Raw genomic sequence first — 18,141 nt, 5'->3', positions numbered from 1 at the left:
CACACACTTCACCCCTAACACACACCACTTCTCCTATGCCCTATATCCCAGCAGACCCCAGGTAAGTTGTCAAACTGTTCTTAAACGGTATGACTACTTACTCCGGGGTGGGATCCTGGCACTACTGGCACCATAACTACTACACTGAGCTGTAGTGGTTATTGTGCTAGGATTATTTTTTTTAAATAATCTACAAGTGCCCCTCCCGAGATCAGGCTCTGGATCCGCCACTGCATAGGATTGGCTGAGACTGTAAACTAGGGAGATCAGGGGCAGAGCCAGCACAAGTCAATCATAGCCCTGGCCAATCAGCATCTCATCATGAAGATAAATTGATTCAATGCATCTCTATGAGGAAAGTTCTGCATGCAGAGGGTGTATTGTAAGTGTATTTTGTAAAGCTGGTGTGTGATCTGTATTTTGATCACTGTAGTCAGTGATCTGATGGCAGGGAAGGGGTTAATGTTTATTTAAAAAGGGTAAAGGGGGTGGGATTTTAAACTAACTTTTTTTTTTTTACAGGGAGAATCAGATCACTGCTGATCCGTCTCTCTGCATTTGTGCCTGTCAGCCTGTCAGAGCGATCACAGCTGCACGGACAGCGCAATCGGGTGCTCCCGGTCTGCCTCAAATACCGAAGGAACCCGGAGGAGCGTTAACCAAGCAATTGCCGCGATCGCAGCGATCTGAGGTTTACTTTAGTAAATGACAGAAATTTACCGTCATGCGTCCTTAACAGTAGGACAAGCATGATGGAAAATGTTCATCTAACACCTGGAAGGGGTTAAGTACTTAAAATATTAGGCAACTAAAAGTCTCAGAATTATTCAACCCCTTTATAGCAAGCATTTTTAATACTTAGTATAGTAGAGCACTCTTTTGCTGTTATAACCTGCTGCAAATGAGACGCATAGCCAGACACCAGCTTCTGGCACCGTTCCTGAGGAATGTTAGCCCATTGCTCATGAACAATGGCCTCCAGTTCAGTAATATTCTTGGGTTTGCGTGCTGCAACCGCCTTTCTCAAATCCCCCCAGAGATGTAGTATGAGGTTCAAGTCACGTGACTGTGATGGTCATTGGAGAATTTTCTAGGACTTTCTCTGCAAGCAAGACTTGGTGGAATTTGAGGTATGCTTGGGATCATTATCTTGTTAGAAGGTCCAATGACGCCCAAGCTTAATTTTCCTCACAGATGTCATTATGTTTTCTCCTAGGATTTCCTGATACTTCAATTAATACAACTTGCCTTCCACACGCTGCAGGTTTCCAGTGCCAGAGAATGCAAAGCAGCCCTAGAGCATCACAATGCCACCACCATGCTTAATTGTAGGCATAGTGTTCTTTTTAGCATATGCTTCATTCTTCTTCCTCCAGACATACCGCTCATCCATTGGGCTGGACAGTTTTACGTCATCACCGCTTGTCAGGACCTGCTCTGCTCTGTTCTGATGTCTGACCATGGCTTCTGGTATCCAGTCCTCTTTTTACAATTCTTGTTTAGTTTTTCTTGTTTTCTTTTCTATGTCTGGTTTTCTTTATGCTGGGTTTTCTGGGTTCATTCCTGTATTCAGTTCCTGGAATTCCCAGTCTCTTGGATTCCTTTATATGTTTGTTTTATGTTGCCACAACCATTCCTTTTCCATTAATCCTTTTGTTCCAGTTGGTTCCTGCAGGCAGTTGCTCCAAGCCCTCTGCCCCTTTCTTGCAGGTAAGTGCTGTGTGTGTTTTATTATTGTTTATTTAGTCATGCATATCTAGGCAGATAGGACCCACCGTAAATTGGCTTATTTATATGATTTTTAGCATATTGGATCTTTCTTTTCTTGTGCATTTGTGTCAGTAGTGTTGTACGACTTGGAGTTCTGCCATGGAAAACATCTGCATTTAGTACACGCCTTACTGTGCATACTGAAACCTCAGTACCTGTTGCCACCAGGTCTTGCTGCAGGTCTTTTGCAGTCATTCAAGGGTTTTTCACAACCTACCTACTCAAAAATCTAGTTGCAGCCATTGATAGCTTTCTTTTTCTGCGCCGTGCAGGTAGTGTAACAACTGTTCCTTCAACTTTGAACTTGCAAGCTATGCTTTCAACGGTGTCTCTAGGAACATCTAGTGCTATTCACGATCTTTTTGTATCCGGTTTGTTGCTTGTGACTTAGCTATATTTCCCTATAGCTCCCTCGCCACATCTGATCTGGAGACAGGCACCCAACCCACTGGACCCCAGGAACATGTCCACGCCAGCTCTCCAGGTCTGTGAGTGTATGTCTGTGTGTCTGTGCATGAGTATATATATGTGTGTGTGTCTGTGTCTGTGTGTCAGTGTGTGTGCGCACGCGTATTTATATACACACACACACACGTGTATATTATTTTTTGGGGGGTTGGGAATCTTGGGAGAGTTTATCCCCCAGGACTTCTCGGGAGATCTCCGGATCTCCCCTGTCGGCTCACGCAGAGCCGCGCTGCTCTAAGCCTCAATGGGCTGGCGGGGAGATCAAAGATCTACCTCACCAGCCCACAGCAGCATGGAGGGAGGCAGGAGAGCATCCAGGGAGCTCTAGACAGCAGCTCCACCAGGTTCCTCTCACAAGATCTGAGCATTGCCACGGCAACACTCAGATCTCACGAGAGTTATCTCTAGCCCTGCAGGCTAGAGTTCACTCTCCACTGGACCACCAGGGATGGCACATGGCAGCAAGGATCCCCCCTCCCTACATAAGGTAAGAAGGGAGGGGGGATATTTACTAATCTGCCCCCACCTCCACAATCCCTCCAATCATACAGCACCCTCACACATACAGCACCCACACATATACAGTACACATACAGCACCCTCACACATACAGCACCCTCACACACAGCACGCTCACACACACAGCACACTAACCGCACCCTCACAAACACAAACAGCACACTAACAGCACCTTCACAAACACACACACAAACAGCACCCTCACAAATACACGACACCCACACACATCACACAAACAGCACCCTACAGTAACAGGACCCTAACAAACACACAAACACAGCACACTATCAGCACCTATACAAACACCCTCACCCACATAGCACACTACCAGCACCCACACAAACACCCTCACCCACATGGCACACTACCAGCACCCACACAAACACCCTCACCCACATGGCACACTACCAGCACCCACACAAACACCCTCACCCACATAGCACACTACCAGCACCCACACAAACACCCTCACCCACATAGCACACTACCAGCACCCACACAAACACCCTCACCCACATAGCACATTACCAGCACCGACACAAACACCCTCACACACACACACACATCACACTAACAGCACCCTCACACACACACAGCACACTAACAGCACACACACACAGCACACTAACAGCACAGAGCAGTGTATATATGTGTGTGTGTGTATATATAATACATGTATGCACATGCGGCGTGTCTTTGTGCTTTAGGGTGCACACCCTAATGCAATAGGCTGCGCACGCCTATGCTGGGCATCCTGTTTGACTGGTCTTATTGTGTTTTAGTGATAGGATGTAATATTTGTTTGTCTTAAAGGGACACTATAGTCCCCCAGACCACTTCAGCTCAATGATGTGGTCTGGGTGCCAGGTCCCCCAGGTTTTAACCCTTCAGATGTAAACATAGCAGTTTCAGAGAAACTGAATCAATGTTGTGCACCCTCCTCTCCCATTTTTATAACATACTCACAGCTAGGGGGGCCCTCTTTGTAACAGGCCTAACCTCTCATCGGTTTCGGCACACCACAACGAACTTTTAGATATATAATTACACATAGTCCTCACTGTACTATCAGCCTATGTTACCCGACAACAAATAAATATTATATATATATATATATATATTAACTTCTGCTTTAGATACATCAGAAAAGGAGGTAAGACCAGAGGTGAATGATTTGACAGATCCACGAAGCTCCTGGCACCATAATCACTAACCCTTTAAAGCTATTATAAAGTGAAGGAAAACAAGCTTATTGCATTACATATAAAGAGGGAGACTACTAGTCCATTATTCCATTTATATCATCCATGAGTAAAGATTAAATTAAAGTTTCACATATCACCACACAAAGGGAATCAGGGATACTTTGACAAAACTAGCACAAATGTATAACAATCTCCTGAAATATCACCAGTACAACTCTTTCACAAAAACTCAACTATTGAACTCCTTTAGGGGAATCTAAGCAACTTAAACATTACATCTCACTGTAGTGGTTATGTTGCCAATAGTCTATGGTTGTCATACCTTCTCTTTTATTAAACTATTTGGAGGCATTTTGACAGAATATGCATTTTTATCAGTATCAATTCCATCTAACCTTGGAGGCAATGATAAGCTAAGAGCACTGTGGGACAGAGTCCACAAACTATGGGAAAATGGAAAAAGGCTATTATCAACATAACCATTTAGCTGAGCTGTAGAGATTATGTTGCTTAGATGGGCCATTTAAGACTTCTGTCAAACATCTATCAACTAAACGTTTAATAATATGACGTTGCTTAGTTTACTGCTACAATTTTCCAATAAGCTTTTCAAAGTTAATATTGGGCTTTATAATTATTCAGAAAAGGCATTAAGAGAATGATTTGATTTAGACATCACGCCAATGTCTGTCAACGTTTATTTACTTAACTGGGAAAAGATCACTTCATTGTAATAAAACATGCAACTTTCCAGAATTGTAGTGTAGGAAATAAGGTACTACATGATTTATAAATAGATGCTGGGGGTTAGAGGTTAACACTTTCATAAACTAAATTGGGAACCCCCACCCCATTCATGTAATTTCCTTTAATGCAACTCCTCTTACCTCAGATTCCCTGAAACTGAAAGTTTCCCTATTACAAACCAAGGTCACACAGGGATATATAATTCAAAGGGATAAAAGTGCCTGCACATAAAGGAAGGGACACCCACTGAGAGAAGCCTACAGAACAGATCCAATGGCTCAGACTTGCAGGATCGTACTCCAGATGGCACTTCTGTGTACTGGTGAGTTCAAGCAGCATGCAGAACCTTAAATGTAGATTGTTACAGCAGATCAGAGTAGATATAACAAGGCGATCTACTTACTAAGTACTCATTTAAATGCAAGATAGTTGCTTAATGCTTAGTAAAAATAAAACATTAGCTTGTTGAATTTTCCTCTCATTTTGTGGCACAAAATAGCTTCACATTTGATTTTCATCTTCTTGTTGAATCAACAGCAGTAATACAGATGTATGACAGGTTGAATGTCAAGGATTTAAATGGTTTATTTCAGCTTATAGTACTATGGGATCTATTCACTTAACTTCAAATTGTAGGAAATTAAAAACTGAATTTTGATATGCAGGTTTTAGTTAGCTAAAATTAAAAAGAGAAAAATAAAATAATGATTTTCAAAAAGCATTTAAGTCAGCAATTTTCTATACTAGTTTGGCCTTTTAAAATGAATATGTAAAATGCAATAGAATGAATAAAATTAAATTGATTTCTTTCATATGTTATGCGAAGTAAGCTTTTTATGTATATTCTGAAGGAGTACAAATATTATTATGTTTTGCTAACCCTAACCTTACATTGTGACATAGTTTCATACAGTGTTATGCACTAAATTCCCAATTGCCCTACAAAGAAAGTTAAATAATGTAGTATTAATATACTTAGGTAATGATTCTACTCACCAGAACAAATTAAATAAGCTATAGTTGTTCTGGTGACTATCGTGTCCCTTTAACTTTCTTAAGCCCTTGAGGACCGATGCCTTTTGCCAAGCATTAATTCCGCCACAATGTTCCCCTTTCTGTTTAGGTGCACCCATACATATTAAATATCATTGTTTAACCCCTTAAGGACACATGACGTGTGTGACATGTCATGATTCCCTTTTATTCCAGAAGTTTGGTCCTTAAGGGGTTAAAGGAGAAATTGGTCTACCTTGTGATAACCTATATGTATACATAATGCAAAATTAAATAGGAATACAATATTAAAAATGGGGGGAAAAAACACTTTTTCAGTTATACATTTAATAATTTCTTCACACCAAGTGCAAATAAAGAAAAGTAACTCAAAACATATGCACTAATTATTGTCAAAATTCCCAATATGTTTAGGGTGTCACATGATTTTTAGGTTATAAAGCAATACTGCAAAGAATGAATTACAGATTTAAAAACTAAAACTTTCCAAAAGTTTGCATTTTGAGCTTACAACTTTTATAGTAGTCACAGAATAAAAAAACACTACACAAAAGTATCTACTTATAGAAACTAAATCCCACAGGGATGTAACGAAAAGCATTTTGACAATATTCATTTAACCATTATATAACAATTGTTATTTTTTTTCCACACGTAGTTTGTGGATATTCATAGACTACACCTGCAAAGCATATTTTATTCTTATCACTGGGCAATGATATCCTACACGTGTGCTTGTGTACCTTTTACTCTAATCCTAACCCTAGACAAAACCTTAATCAAACTCCTCATCCAGCCCTTAGTCCAATATCAATCCATAACTCTACTAATAATTCAACCTGTAATGCTACCCATATCTTAACCCATTTCTTACCTATAATCCAAAACTAATACTACCTATAATATTACTCTATTCTAATCCATAATGCTATTCATAATTTGACCTATAGTCAGGGTGACCAGATCCACCACGTTTACTGGGACACATAATTTTGTCATATTCATGAAAATGCATGAAAAGGTTTGCCCTGCAGTATGTATAATGCATATTCTGCAGGATTCTTCATTGCCAAATTTCTTAATCGTATACACTTTCTTCTGAATTCTACATATTACAGGGCTACCGTTTTCATCTGCTGCCTATCAATATGTGGCCCAGAAAACTCTCACCTCTAAAGGGAATTCCCTCTGCTGATGTCAGTACTAACATCAGCAGAGAGATTTCATAGCTCACACAGTATAGAGTGCTATATAAGCACTGTGTATTGGGTGATTGCAACATGAGATGGAGAGCATTTACACCAAGCATGTCAAACTCAAAGGCTAGTACGGGCAAAAAAAAAGAAACCCTTAATTTTTTTTGAAAAGAACAATATAAAAAAAAAAAAAAAACAGCATCCCCCTCTACTAAACCCCAGTCCGCCCCTCTGTAAGAAATCCCAGCCCCCCCTCCTCTACTAAACCCCAGCCCCCCCTTCTGTACTAAACCCCAGCCCCCCTCCTCTACTAAACCCCAGCCCCCCTCCTCTACTAAACCCCAGCCACCCCCCTTCTCTACTAAACCCCAGCCACCCCCCTCCTCTACTAAACCCCAGTCCCCCCTCCTCTACTAAACCCCAGTCCCCCCTCCTCTACTAAACCCCGCCCCCCTCCTCTACTAAACCCCGCCCCCCCTCCTCTACTAAACCCCAGCCTCCCCCTCCTCTACTAAACCCCAGCCTCCCCCTCCTCTACTAAACCCCAGCCCCCCCTCTCCTCTACTAAACCCCAGCCCCCCTTCTCCTCTACTAAACCCCAGCCCCCCCCTCCTCTACTAAACCCCAGCCCCCCCTCCTCTACTAAACCCCAGCCCCCCCTCCTCTACTAAACCCCAGCCCCCCCTCCTCTACTAAACCCTAGCCCCGCCTCCTCTACTAAACCCTAGCCCCCCCTCCTCTACTAAACCCTAGCCCCCCTCCCCATCTCTACTAAACCCCAGCCCTTGTTTTAAAAAAAAGCAACAAAAAACAATATTAGCCAACAAGCAGACTCCGCTCACATTTCTGCTGCCTGTATGCGACTCTGGTCAGTACCAGGCTAGGAGGACCAAAACTATTTTTAAAATTACACTACCACACCATTTAAAGGCTATGAGCAGCACTCACTTTGACCACTGCTCATAGCTCTCCTGTTAGTCTGGGCCCACAGTTAGTTAACTGTTAACTAACTGTGGGCCCCAACTGACAGAGGGGAACTACAGGTATCAAGAGATATCAAAAGCCCCCAATATATGGTTTTGCAAACTTACAGGGTCAAATGTAGGGCTTTCCCCTTTTCCATGTTTGCACATTGAAATTTGCCAGATTGGTTTGCTGGGCCTATGTTGCCTTTGAGACCGTATGGCAGCCCAGGAATGAAAATTAACCCCATCATGGCATACCATTTGTAAAAGTAGACAACCCACGGTATTCCAAATCGGGTATGTCCAGTCTTTTGTAGTAGCCACTTAATCACAAACACTAGCCAGAGTTAGCGATTTTATTTGTTTTTTGTATTTTTTTTTTTTACACAAAAACTGCACTTTTACTGGGGATTTCATCGTCATGATAGGTTTTACGGTTTTAAACACTCATATTGGTGTTCAGCAAAGTCTCCCGAGTATAACAATACCCCCCATGTACATGTTTTATGGTGTTTTAAATTAAAGGGTTAAATATAGGGCTTGTCCAATTCAGTTTGCCAGATTGGTTTGCTGGGTCTGTGTTGCCTTTTGAGACCATTTGGTAGCCTAGGAATGTGAAATAACCCCATCATGGCATACCATTTTCAAATGTAGACAACACAGGGTATTCAAAATGGGGTATGTCCAGCCTTTTGTAGTAGCCACTTAGTCACAAATGCTGGCAAAAGTTATTATGTTTTTTCATAATATATATATATATATATACACACACATACACATACATACACATACATACACACACACACACTTATTTCCTATATATGTAAAATATATTATAATTAAAGCATTTTATAATATATTATACATATATATGATTTCATTATAAGTGCATTTTGAGATATGTGTATATATATATATCTCAAATTACACTTATAATGAAATTATATATGTATTAAAAAATTATATAATTATTTGATATTATATTGGGCATAGGCAACCTTCGGAATTGCAGATGTTTTGGGCTACACCTCCCATGATGCTTTGCCAGCATTATGTGTGTAAGAGCATTATTGGGGATGTAGTCCACAACATCTGGAGTGCCGAAGGTTGCCTATCCCTGTATTATATTATACATATATAATACAGACACTCCTCACTTACCGACCGTGTTCCGTTCCTATGACCTGGTCGTAGAACGAATCGGTCGGTAAGTGAGGAGTTAAGGGATTCCCTGCTCTGGTGCGTTTGTCTATGTTCTGGTAATTTTCCCCGAACATAGACATGCGCACCAGATCAGGGAAGCCCAACGACGGCTCGCACTTACGCCTGGTCGTAAGTGCGAGCCATCATAAAAAAGGTAGGTCGCTAAATGAGGACCACCTGTACATGTATAATATAATTATTTTATAATTATTTTTTTTTTTTACTTTTTAGCAGCCTGGGGGACTGCCTGACAGCTCAGACAGTCCCCCTGCTGGCAGCTCCTAGAGTCCTATTGCGTCGATGTGATCATGGTGATCACATGGCCCTGGAGGGCCTGGGTGGCCGGAGCTGCTGCAGGGGAACTGCTTTTTTCAGGCAGCAAGGGGAGTACCGGTCATCGTTCTAATACATTTTACCGTTTTGAAACACTAATATTTGTGTTCAGCGAAGTCTCCTGAGTAAAACAGTACCCCTCATGTACAGGTTTGTATGGTGTTTTCAAAGGTTACAGGGTTGTGTGTGTGTGTGTGTGTGTGTGCATATATATACAGTATATGTCCTGATGAAAGCTCTGAGAGAGAGCTGAAACGTCGAATTTGTTTATTGGATTAAAAGAAAAAAAGCTTAATTTGGAAAACCGAGGAGTGCTGGTATTTTTTCTATTGTTATATATATATATATATATATATATATATATATATATATATATATATATATATAAAACCGATCAAACTCTTGCACTCCTACTAAAAATGTGTCCTGATGAAAGCTCCGACCGGGAGCTGAAACGCTGACATCTCTGGATTCACCAAAAATAAATCGGATGAACAAAGCCTAGAGTGCCGGTATTTTTTTGAGAGATATTATATATATATATATATATATATATATATATATACACACACACACACACACACTTATGTATATAGATTGTATTATTGTATATAGAATGTATTCTTTTGTTCTACATGTATTTTGATATCAATATTAATTTTAAAATACAGTTAGAACGAATTTACACATGTATATATTTTTTTTTTTAATGTATTTACATATTTATATTATATATACATATATATAATGATAATTATATATTTAATCAATATCATTCTACGTGTACTTAGATAATATATATATAAAATTATATATATATATATATATTATTAAAATACACTTAGACTGTGTGTGTATACTAATATATACTAAGATAATATATATAATAAATATATATGATCTAAGTATATATAATTTAATTTTAAACTGTTTTAACATTTATTTTACTATTTACAGGCAGCAGGGGGAGTACCTGTCATTACATGCATTCCCCCTGCTGGCACTGACATGGACGGCTATGCCCAGGGGGGCCGGAACAGAAGGAAGGGGACTCCCTGGTAAGCCAGCTGAGTCCCCACACCACGATTTCCGGCGACCGGTAAGTAATGCCGCCCCCTGGCGTTTAGACCTGGGACCCCAAGGACGGCGTAGCACAACCGCCGTTAAGGGCTTAAAGGACCACTATAGTGCCTTGAAAACATACTCGTTTTCCTGGCACTATAGTGCACTGAGGGCGCCCCCACCCTCAGGGTCCCCCTCCCGCCGGGCTCTGGGGAGAGGAAAGGGGTTAAAACTTACCTTTCTCCAGCGCCGGGCGGGGAGCTCTCCTCCTCCTCCGATCCTCCTCCTCCTCCTCCTCCTCCTCCTCCTCTCCTCCCATGCGGCTGAATGCGCACGCGCGGCAAGAGCTGCGTGCGCATTCAGCCGGTCTCATAGGAAAGCATTATCAATGCTTTCCTAAGGACGCTTGCGTGCTCTCACTGTGATTTTCACAGTGAGAATCACGCAAGCGCCTCTAGCGGCTGTCAGTGAGACAGCCACTAGAGGATTTGGAGGCTGGTTTAACCCAAATATAAACATAACAGTTTCTCTGAAACTGCTATGGTTATAAAAAAAAAAAATGGGTTAACCCTAGCTGGACCTGGCACCCAGTCCACTTCATTAAGCTGAAGTGGTCTGGGTGCCAATAGTGGTCCTTTAAGTTTGGTGACTAGCATTAACTCTTTCTTCGGAATCAATGTCACATGTATTTTATTTGCGGTCACCTTGTGTAAGAAAGTGATCTTCCTTCCTTCTTTTTTGAATATCAGCAGAATCTTAACTTCCCTTTCTTTAAAATAAAATAAAAATGTTTGGCATACAATTCAAAAATATAGCACTCTTGGGACTTGTTATTAAAAATAAAAATAAAAACTTAACCTTTATTTGTTCATTAAATTATGTCAGCGTTTCAGTTTTATCTACAAAACTTCCTGATAAAACTAAAATGTTGACACATATCCTAATGAGCAAATAAAAGTTATGTTTTATTTTTATTAACAAGTCCCAAGAGTGCTATATTTTTGAATAATTTGTATTGTTTTTTGATAGATTCTGGGCACAGTAATATAGGAGTGCAGGTTTCTGGAGATTATATAAATATATAGCAGCCGTATAAGTCCAGTGATGCAAATGAAATTTGCATCTTGTAATATCTTTTTTTATTGGACCAACTGAATTTTGGAATGACAAGCTTTTGTGAGAACCGCCCTTTCTAAAATCTAAAGCATTTTAGAGCAAAAACGACACATAGAATTCATAGTTGAGTTGTGATACAGTGGTTAAAGCGATGTGAGTGCAACGAAGGCACAGGTCTGATAGCAAAAATACATTCTCACAGAGGGTTGCAAATATATTGTGTAAGGTAGGTATATAGTGTGCTATTCTTATGATCTAGAGTCTAGCACAGGGACCTGCTACCGTGCTGTTTCATTTATTAGTTTATTTACTTTTTCATCTAATATTTGGTAACAATTTAATACTAGCGTTCACTAGCTCAGTGGGACTATCGGCAAGTGCCCTCGAAGGCACAGGAGGATGTTAGCCCTAGCACCAAGAAAGTGTTAGTTTACTCTGCAGCAACTAATATTTAGATGCAGTTTTCATTTATCATTGAGATGTTGAGACCTACTGATTAACACTGCATATTAAAGGGACACTATAGTCACCCAGACCACTTCAGCTCAATGAAGTGGTCTGGGTGGCAGGTCCCTCTAGGGTTAACCCTGCCTGCTGTAAACATAGCAGTTTCAGAGAAACTGCTATGTTTACATTTGGGATTAAGCCAGCCTCTAGTCAAGTGGCTGTCTTCCGGACAGCCACCAGAGGCGCATCAGCGACGCTGGAGGCATATTATGCCTCCATCACGCAGAGCGTCCATAAGAAAGCATTGAAAAATGCTTTCCTATGGACACTTTGAATGAGCGCGCGTTGCGCTCCGCTGACGTCAGACGGGGGAGCTGACGGCGGCAGGGGAGGAGAGGTAAGGGAGCCTGGCGGTGGAAGAAGGGGAGTAACTGAAGGGGTTTTAACCGCTTCGGCACCACGGGAGGGGGACCCTGAGGGTGGGGGCACCCTCAGGGTACTATAGCGTCAGGAAAACCGATTTGTTTTCCTGACACTATAGTGATCCTTTAAGAAGTAGTACAAATAGACACTTCATGCTCTTTTGATTTAGTCCTTATAGATCTAGACTATAAGCTTTTCAGATTGGGACCTTGGCTAATCCCCCTACTAATCTTTAGTTCTACTACTCAATACAACTTTGTTTTAGTTTCTATTTCAACAGCGATTAGCATCTAAGGAATATTTATTCCACTGGTTCAGCATTATACATGGCAAACTGCCTGCATATTCCTCACCAGTCCTGAGAAAACTGACATCTACTTTCTAAGTGTCAGCTCACTCTGCTGTAATTACTGTCTAGATGCCTCATTTATCTGTCTATTATTGAGATCCATCTAAAAATACTCTGCATACCAAAGGGATACTATGGGACACCTATGCTGTGTGATCAACAGATGGCCTTTACCAAAAGGATCTGTATGCTACTTAAGCCAATCTTTTTTATTAAACACTAAAACGGTTTAGTTCTACTACCAAGTACTATCTTGCTATTACCTCTATTTAGTAGCTTTAAAGGGACTCTATAGTCACCATATAAAAGCAAGAAAGACAGGTCCCCCAGCCTTCCTTCTTGCTTTTATATGTACTTTCATTTATTAAAAATAAATTTCGAGGTGTTTTTATATTAAAAACTTACCTCCGTTCCAGCGCCGAGCTCCCCGCTAGGCCGCGCCCCCTTTTTCGTCAAAATGACGAAATCGCGGGGCCCAATGGGACGGCTTCGCGCTGCACCAATCGCGTTCTTCATAGAGCGGCATTGAATGCCGCCCTATGAAGAACCTGAGCGCTTTACCGCGCATGTGCGCGGAATGCGCGTTCGCGAGCTGAGCTGTCTGACTGACAGCTCAGCTCACTTTCTAAAATTATCAATAAGGGGGGGGACCTACTGTCCCCCCCCGGCCCCCACCCCTGTGCGGCGGGTGGGGGCCCTAAAATTATCAATAAGGGGGGGGACCTACTGTACCCCCCCCCGGCCCCCACCCCTGTGCGGCGGGTGGGGGCCCTAAAATTATCAATGAGGGGGGTACCTACTGTCCCCCCCCGGCCCCCACCCCTGAGCGGCGGGTGGGGGCCCTACAATTATCAATAAGGGGGGGACCTACTGTCCCCCCCGGCCCCCACCCCTGTGCGGCGGGTGGGGGCCCTACAATTATCAATAAGGGGGGGACCTACTGTACCCCCCCCCCGGCCCCCACCCCTGTGCGGCGGGTGGGGGCCCTAAAATGATCAATGAGGGGGGGACCTACTGTCCCCCCCGGCCCCCACCCCTGTGCGGCGGGTGGGGGCCCTACAATTATCAATAAGGGGGGGACCTACTGTCCCCCCCGGCCCCCACCCCTGTGCGGCGGGTGGGGGCCCTAAAATGATCAATGAGGGGGGGACCTAATGTCCCCCCCCGGCCCCCACCCCTGAGCGGCGGGTGGGGGCCCTACAATTATCAATAAGGGGGGGACCTACTGTCCCCCCCGGCCCCCACACCTGTGCGGCGGGTGGGGGCCCTAAAATTATCAATGAGGGGGGGGACTTACTGCCCCCCCCCGGCCCCCACCCCTGAGCGGCGGGTGGGGGCCCTAAAATGATCAATGAGGGGGGGACCTAATGTCCCCCCCCGGCCCCCACCCCTGAGCGGCGGGTGGGGGCCCTACAATTATCAATAAGGGGGGGACCTACTGTCCCCCCCGGCCCCCACCCCTGTGCGGCGGGTGGGGGCCCTAAAATGATCAATGAGGGGGGGACCTACTGTCCCCCCCGGCCCCCACCCCTGTGCGGCGGGTGGGGGCCCTAAAATGATCAATGAGGGGGGGACCTAATGTCCCCCCCCGGCCCCCACCCCTGAGCGGCGGGTGGGGGCCCTACAATTATCAATAAGGGGGGGACCTACTGTCCCCCCCGGCCCCCACCCCTGTGCGGCGGGTGGGGGCCCTAAAATTATCAATGAGGGGGGGGGACTTACTGTCCCCCCCCCGGCCCCCACCCCTGAGCGGCGGGTGGGGGCCCTAAAATTATCAATAAGGGGGGGGGGACCTACTGTCCCCCCCCCCGGCCCCCACCCCTGAGCGGCGGGTGGGGGCCCTAAAATTATCAATAAAGGGGGGACCTATTGTCCCCCCCGGCCCCCACCCCTGAGCGGTGGGTGGGGGCCCTAAATACAAAGGGGGGGGGACCCTAGTTAACCCCCCCCCCCCCAAAAAAAATATCTCCCTACCTACCCCCCTCACCCTAAAAATAATGAGGGGGGACCATTAACTAAAAACCTGTAAAAAAAGAAAAAATGAGAAAATCAACTTACCATTCGATGTTTTCTTTCTTCTAAAATCTTCTTTCTTCAGCCCCAAAAAAGGCCAAATAAAAATCCATAATAACCGACGCAATTAAAAAAAAAAAAAAAAAAAAACGAGCGCAAAAAAAATAATCCATCTTCACCCATGGAGGGCTCCGCGCAGACTGAGCTCCGCAGGGCGGGGGAAGGCTTATAAAGCCTTGCCCCGCCCTGCAATTATGCTAAGAACACTCTGATTGGTGGGTTTAAGCCAATCAGAGTGCTCTTTGTCATTTTACAAGCGTGGGAAAGTTCTTTGGAATTTTCCCACGCTTGTAAAATGACACAGAGCACTGTGATTGGATGGATTTAAAGCCATCCAATCACAGTGCTCTGTGTCATTTTACAAGCGTGGGAAAGTTCTTTGGAATTTTCCCACGCTTGTAAAATGACACAGAGCACTGTGATTGGATGGATTTCAAGCCATCCAATCACAGTGCTCTGTGTCATTTTACAAGCGTGGGAAAGTTCTTTGGAATTTTCCCACGCTTGTAAAATGACACAGAGCACGGTGATTGGATGGCTTGAAATCCATCCAATCACAGTGCTCTGTGTCATTTTACAAGCGTGGGAAAATTCCAAAGAACTTTCCCACGCTTGTAAAATGACAAAGAGCACTGTGATTGGATGGATTTCAAGCCATCCAATCACAGTGCTCTTTGTCATTTTACAAGCGTGGGAAAGTTATTTGGAATTTTCCCACGCTTGTAAAATGACCAAGAGCACTCTGATTGGCTTAAACCCACCAATCAGAGTGTTCTTAGCCTAATTGCAGGGCGGGGCAAGGCTTTATAAGCCTTCCCCCGCCCTGCGGAGCTCAGTCTGCGCGGAGCCCTCCATGGGTGAAGATGGATTATTTTTTTTGCGCTCGGGTTTTTTTTTTTTTTTTTTATTCCGTCGGTTATTATGGATTTTTATTTGGCCTTTTTTGGGGCTGAAGAAAGAAGATTTTAGAAGAAAGAAAACATCGAATGGTAAGTTGTTTTTATCTTATTTTTTTTTTCTTTACAGGTTTTTAGTTAAAGGGTCCCCCCTCATTATTTTTAGGGTGAGGGGGGTAGGTAGGGAGATAAGTTTTTTTGGGGGGAGGGGGGGTGGGGGGGAGAGGGTTAACTAGGGTCCCCACCCCCTTTGTATTTAGGGCCCCCACCCACCGCTCAGGGGTGGGGGCCGGGGGGGGACAATAGGTCCCCCCCTATTGATAATTTTAGGGCCCCCACCCACCGCTCAGGGGTGGGGGCCGGGGGGGGGGCAGTAGGTCCCCCCCCCTTATTGTGAATTTTAGGGCCCCCACCCGCCGCACAGGGGTGGGGGCCGGGGGGGGGACAGTAGGTCCCCTCCCTATTGTGAATTTTAGGGCCCCCACCCACCGCTCAGGGGTGGGGGCCGGAGGGGGGACAGTAGGTCCCCCCCTTATTTTTTATTTTAGGGCCCCCACCCGCCGCACAGGGGTGGGGGCCGGGGGGGGGACAGTAGCCCCCCCCCTTATTGTGAATTTTAGGGCCCCCACCCGCCGCACAGGGGTGGGGGCCGGGGGGGGGACAGTAGGTCCCCTCCCTATTGTGAATTTTAGGGCCCCCACCCACCGCTCAGGGGTGGGGGCCGGAGGGGGGACAGTAGGTCCCCCCCTTATTTTTTATTTTAGGGCCCCCACCCGCCGCACAGGGGTGGGGGCCGGGGGGGGGACAGTAGGTCCCCTCCCTATTGTGAATTTTAGGGCCCCCACCCGCCGCACAGGGGTGGGGGCCGGGGGGGGGCAGTATGTCCCCCCCTTATTGTGAATTTTAGGGCCCCCACCCGCCGCACAGGGGTGGGGGCCGGGGGGGGACAGTAGGTCCCCTCCCTATTGTGAATTTTAGGGCCCCCACCCGCCGCACAGGGGTGGGGGCCGGGGGGGGGCAGTATGTCCCCCCCTTATTTTTTATTTTAAGGCCCCCACCCACCGCACAGGGGTGGGGGCCGGGGGGGACAATAGGTCCCCCCTTATTGATTATTTTAGGGCCCCCACCCGCCGCACAGGGGTGGGGGCCGGGGGGGCAGTATGTGCCCCCCTTATTTTTAGGGCCCCCACCCACCGCTCAGGGGTGGGGGCCGGGGGGGGGGGAGGAGAATAGGTCCCCCCCCCCCCTTCAACCACTATTGTGGCCGGACAGCATCCCTGTGGGTTCGGGCTTCAGCTGTCAGCTGAAGCCACGCCCACAGCAGTGCTGACAGGCTGTCAGCACACAAAGCGCGTTCACAGTGCTTTGTGTGCTGATAGCCCGTCTGATGCATTCACCCAGAATGCATCGGACGAGAGGCCTTTTTAGGGCCTCTGAACTCGGAAGTCCCTCTGGTGGCCGTCTGATTGACTGCAACAAGAGGTGTTCCAAGCTTCTAATGTAAACACTGCATTTTCTCAGAAAATACAGTGCTTACAAGAAAAAGGCTCCGGGTAGCTGTAGCACTCACCTAAACAACCTCATTAAGCTGAAGTTGTTCAGGTGACTATAGTGTCCCTTTAAGAACATCTAATTATTTCATTGACCGTCATTCAGATTGATCTTATTGTTATGACTCCATACCTGCCAATCTACCCGTGTATTCCTTACTAGTCCTGCTCAAACTGGCACCGAATTTAAAGTGGCCCCAGTACTTATGAGTTTTTTTCTGATCCAGATATATGCAAGGTAAAGCAGGCTAGACAGTTCTCTAATGTAAGTCGGGGTCTGGTACAATAACAGACGATACCCTAGTTTACAATCTGTGTAAAAGAACGCTTACAATCTGCACTAGACTAGTAGATTGGAGATCGGAATGATTATTTGCGATTAGTTTCAGTACCACAGGGTGCTTTTTAACAGGGTATTGATTTTTGTAAGAACAGGGCGGGGGGAGGGGGAGGGGGAAGGGGAGGAGAGAGTCAGCGCTAAATAAGATGAAAGGCAGCAACCCAAAAAAGGGAATCCCTCAAGACCCTTATTAAAACAGGATACAAGGGGGTAAGGGCTGCGCTCGGGGCTAACAGCAGTAGTCTATAACAATGGAACCAGACCAAATGGTCTAAAAGGATAAACAACAACAAGTAGGCCTATGTAGATAATAAAAAACGGTAGAGAGTAAAAAGTCTCAATTAAGACAACAGAATAAACTAGAAAAGCTACAATTTCTGGGGAAATTGTGTAAAGTGTCCTTGCCTCCACCAGTAGTCTACAACTGGAGTGGGCGGAGTAACTGTTATTATTTATTTATATAGC

The 18,141-nt window shown here is 44.9% G+C and overlaps 1 protein-coding gene across 1 annotated transcript in view; it reads left to right on the top strand.

Annotated features, from left to right (window-relative positions):
- The first annotated feature begins 4,976 nt into the window (after positions 1-4,976).
- The window catches only part of MADCAM1 (mucosal vascular addressin cell adhesion molecule 1), a 53,251-nt gene continuing 40,086 nt past the window's right edge, over positions 4,977-18,141 (top strand). Inside the window, exon 1 of the mRNA XM_063457339.1 lies at positions 4,977-5,031. Within this exon, the coding sequence (XP_063313409.1) occupies positions 4,983-5,031 (49 nt within the window). The 5' untranslated portion in view covers positions 4,977-4,982. The remainder of the gene's footprint in view (positions 5,032-18,141) is intronic.

Source organism: Pelobates fuscus, chromosome 5 (assembly GCF_036172605.1).
Source record: "Pelobates fuscus isolate aPelFus1 chromosome 5, aPelFus1.pri, whole genome shotgun sequence".
NCBI lineage: Eukaryota > Metazoa > Chordata > Amphibia > Anura > Pelobatidae > Pelobates > Pelobates fuscus.
This window is presented reverse-complemented; position numbering and strand designations above follow the sequence as displayed.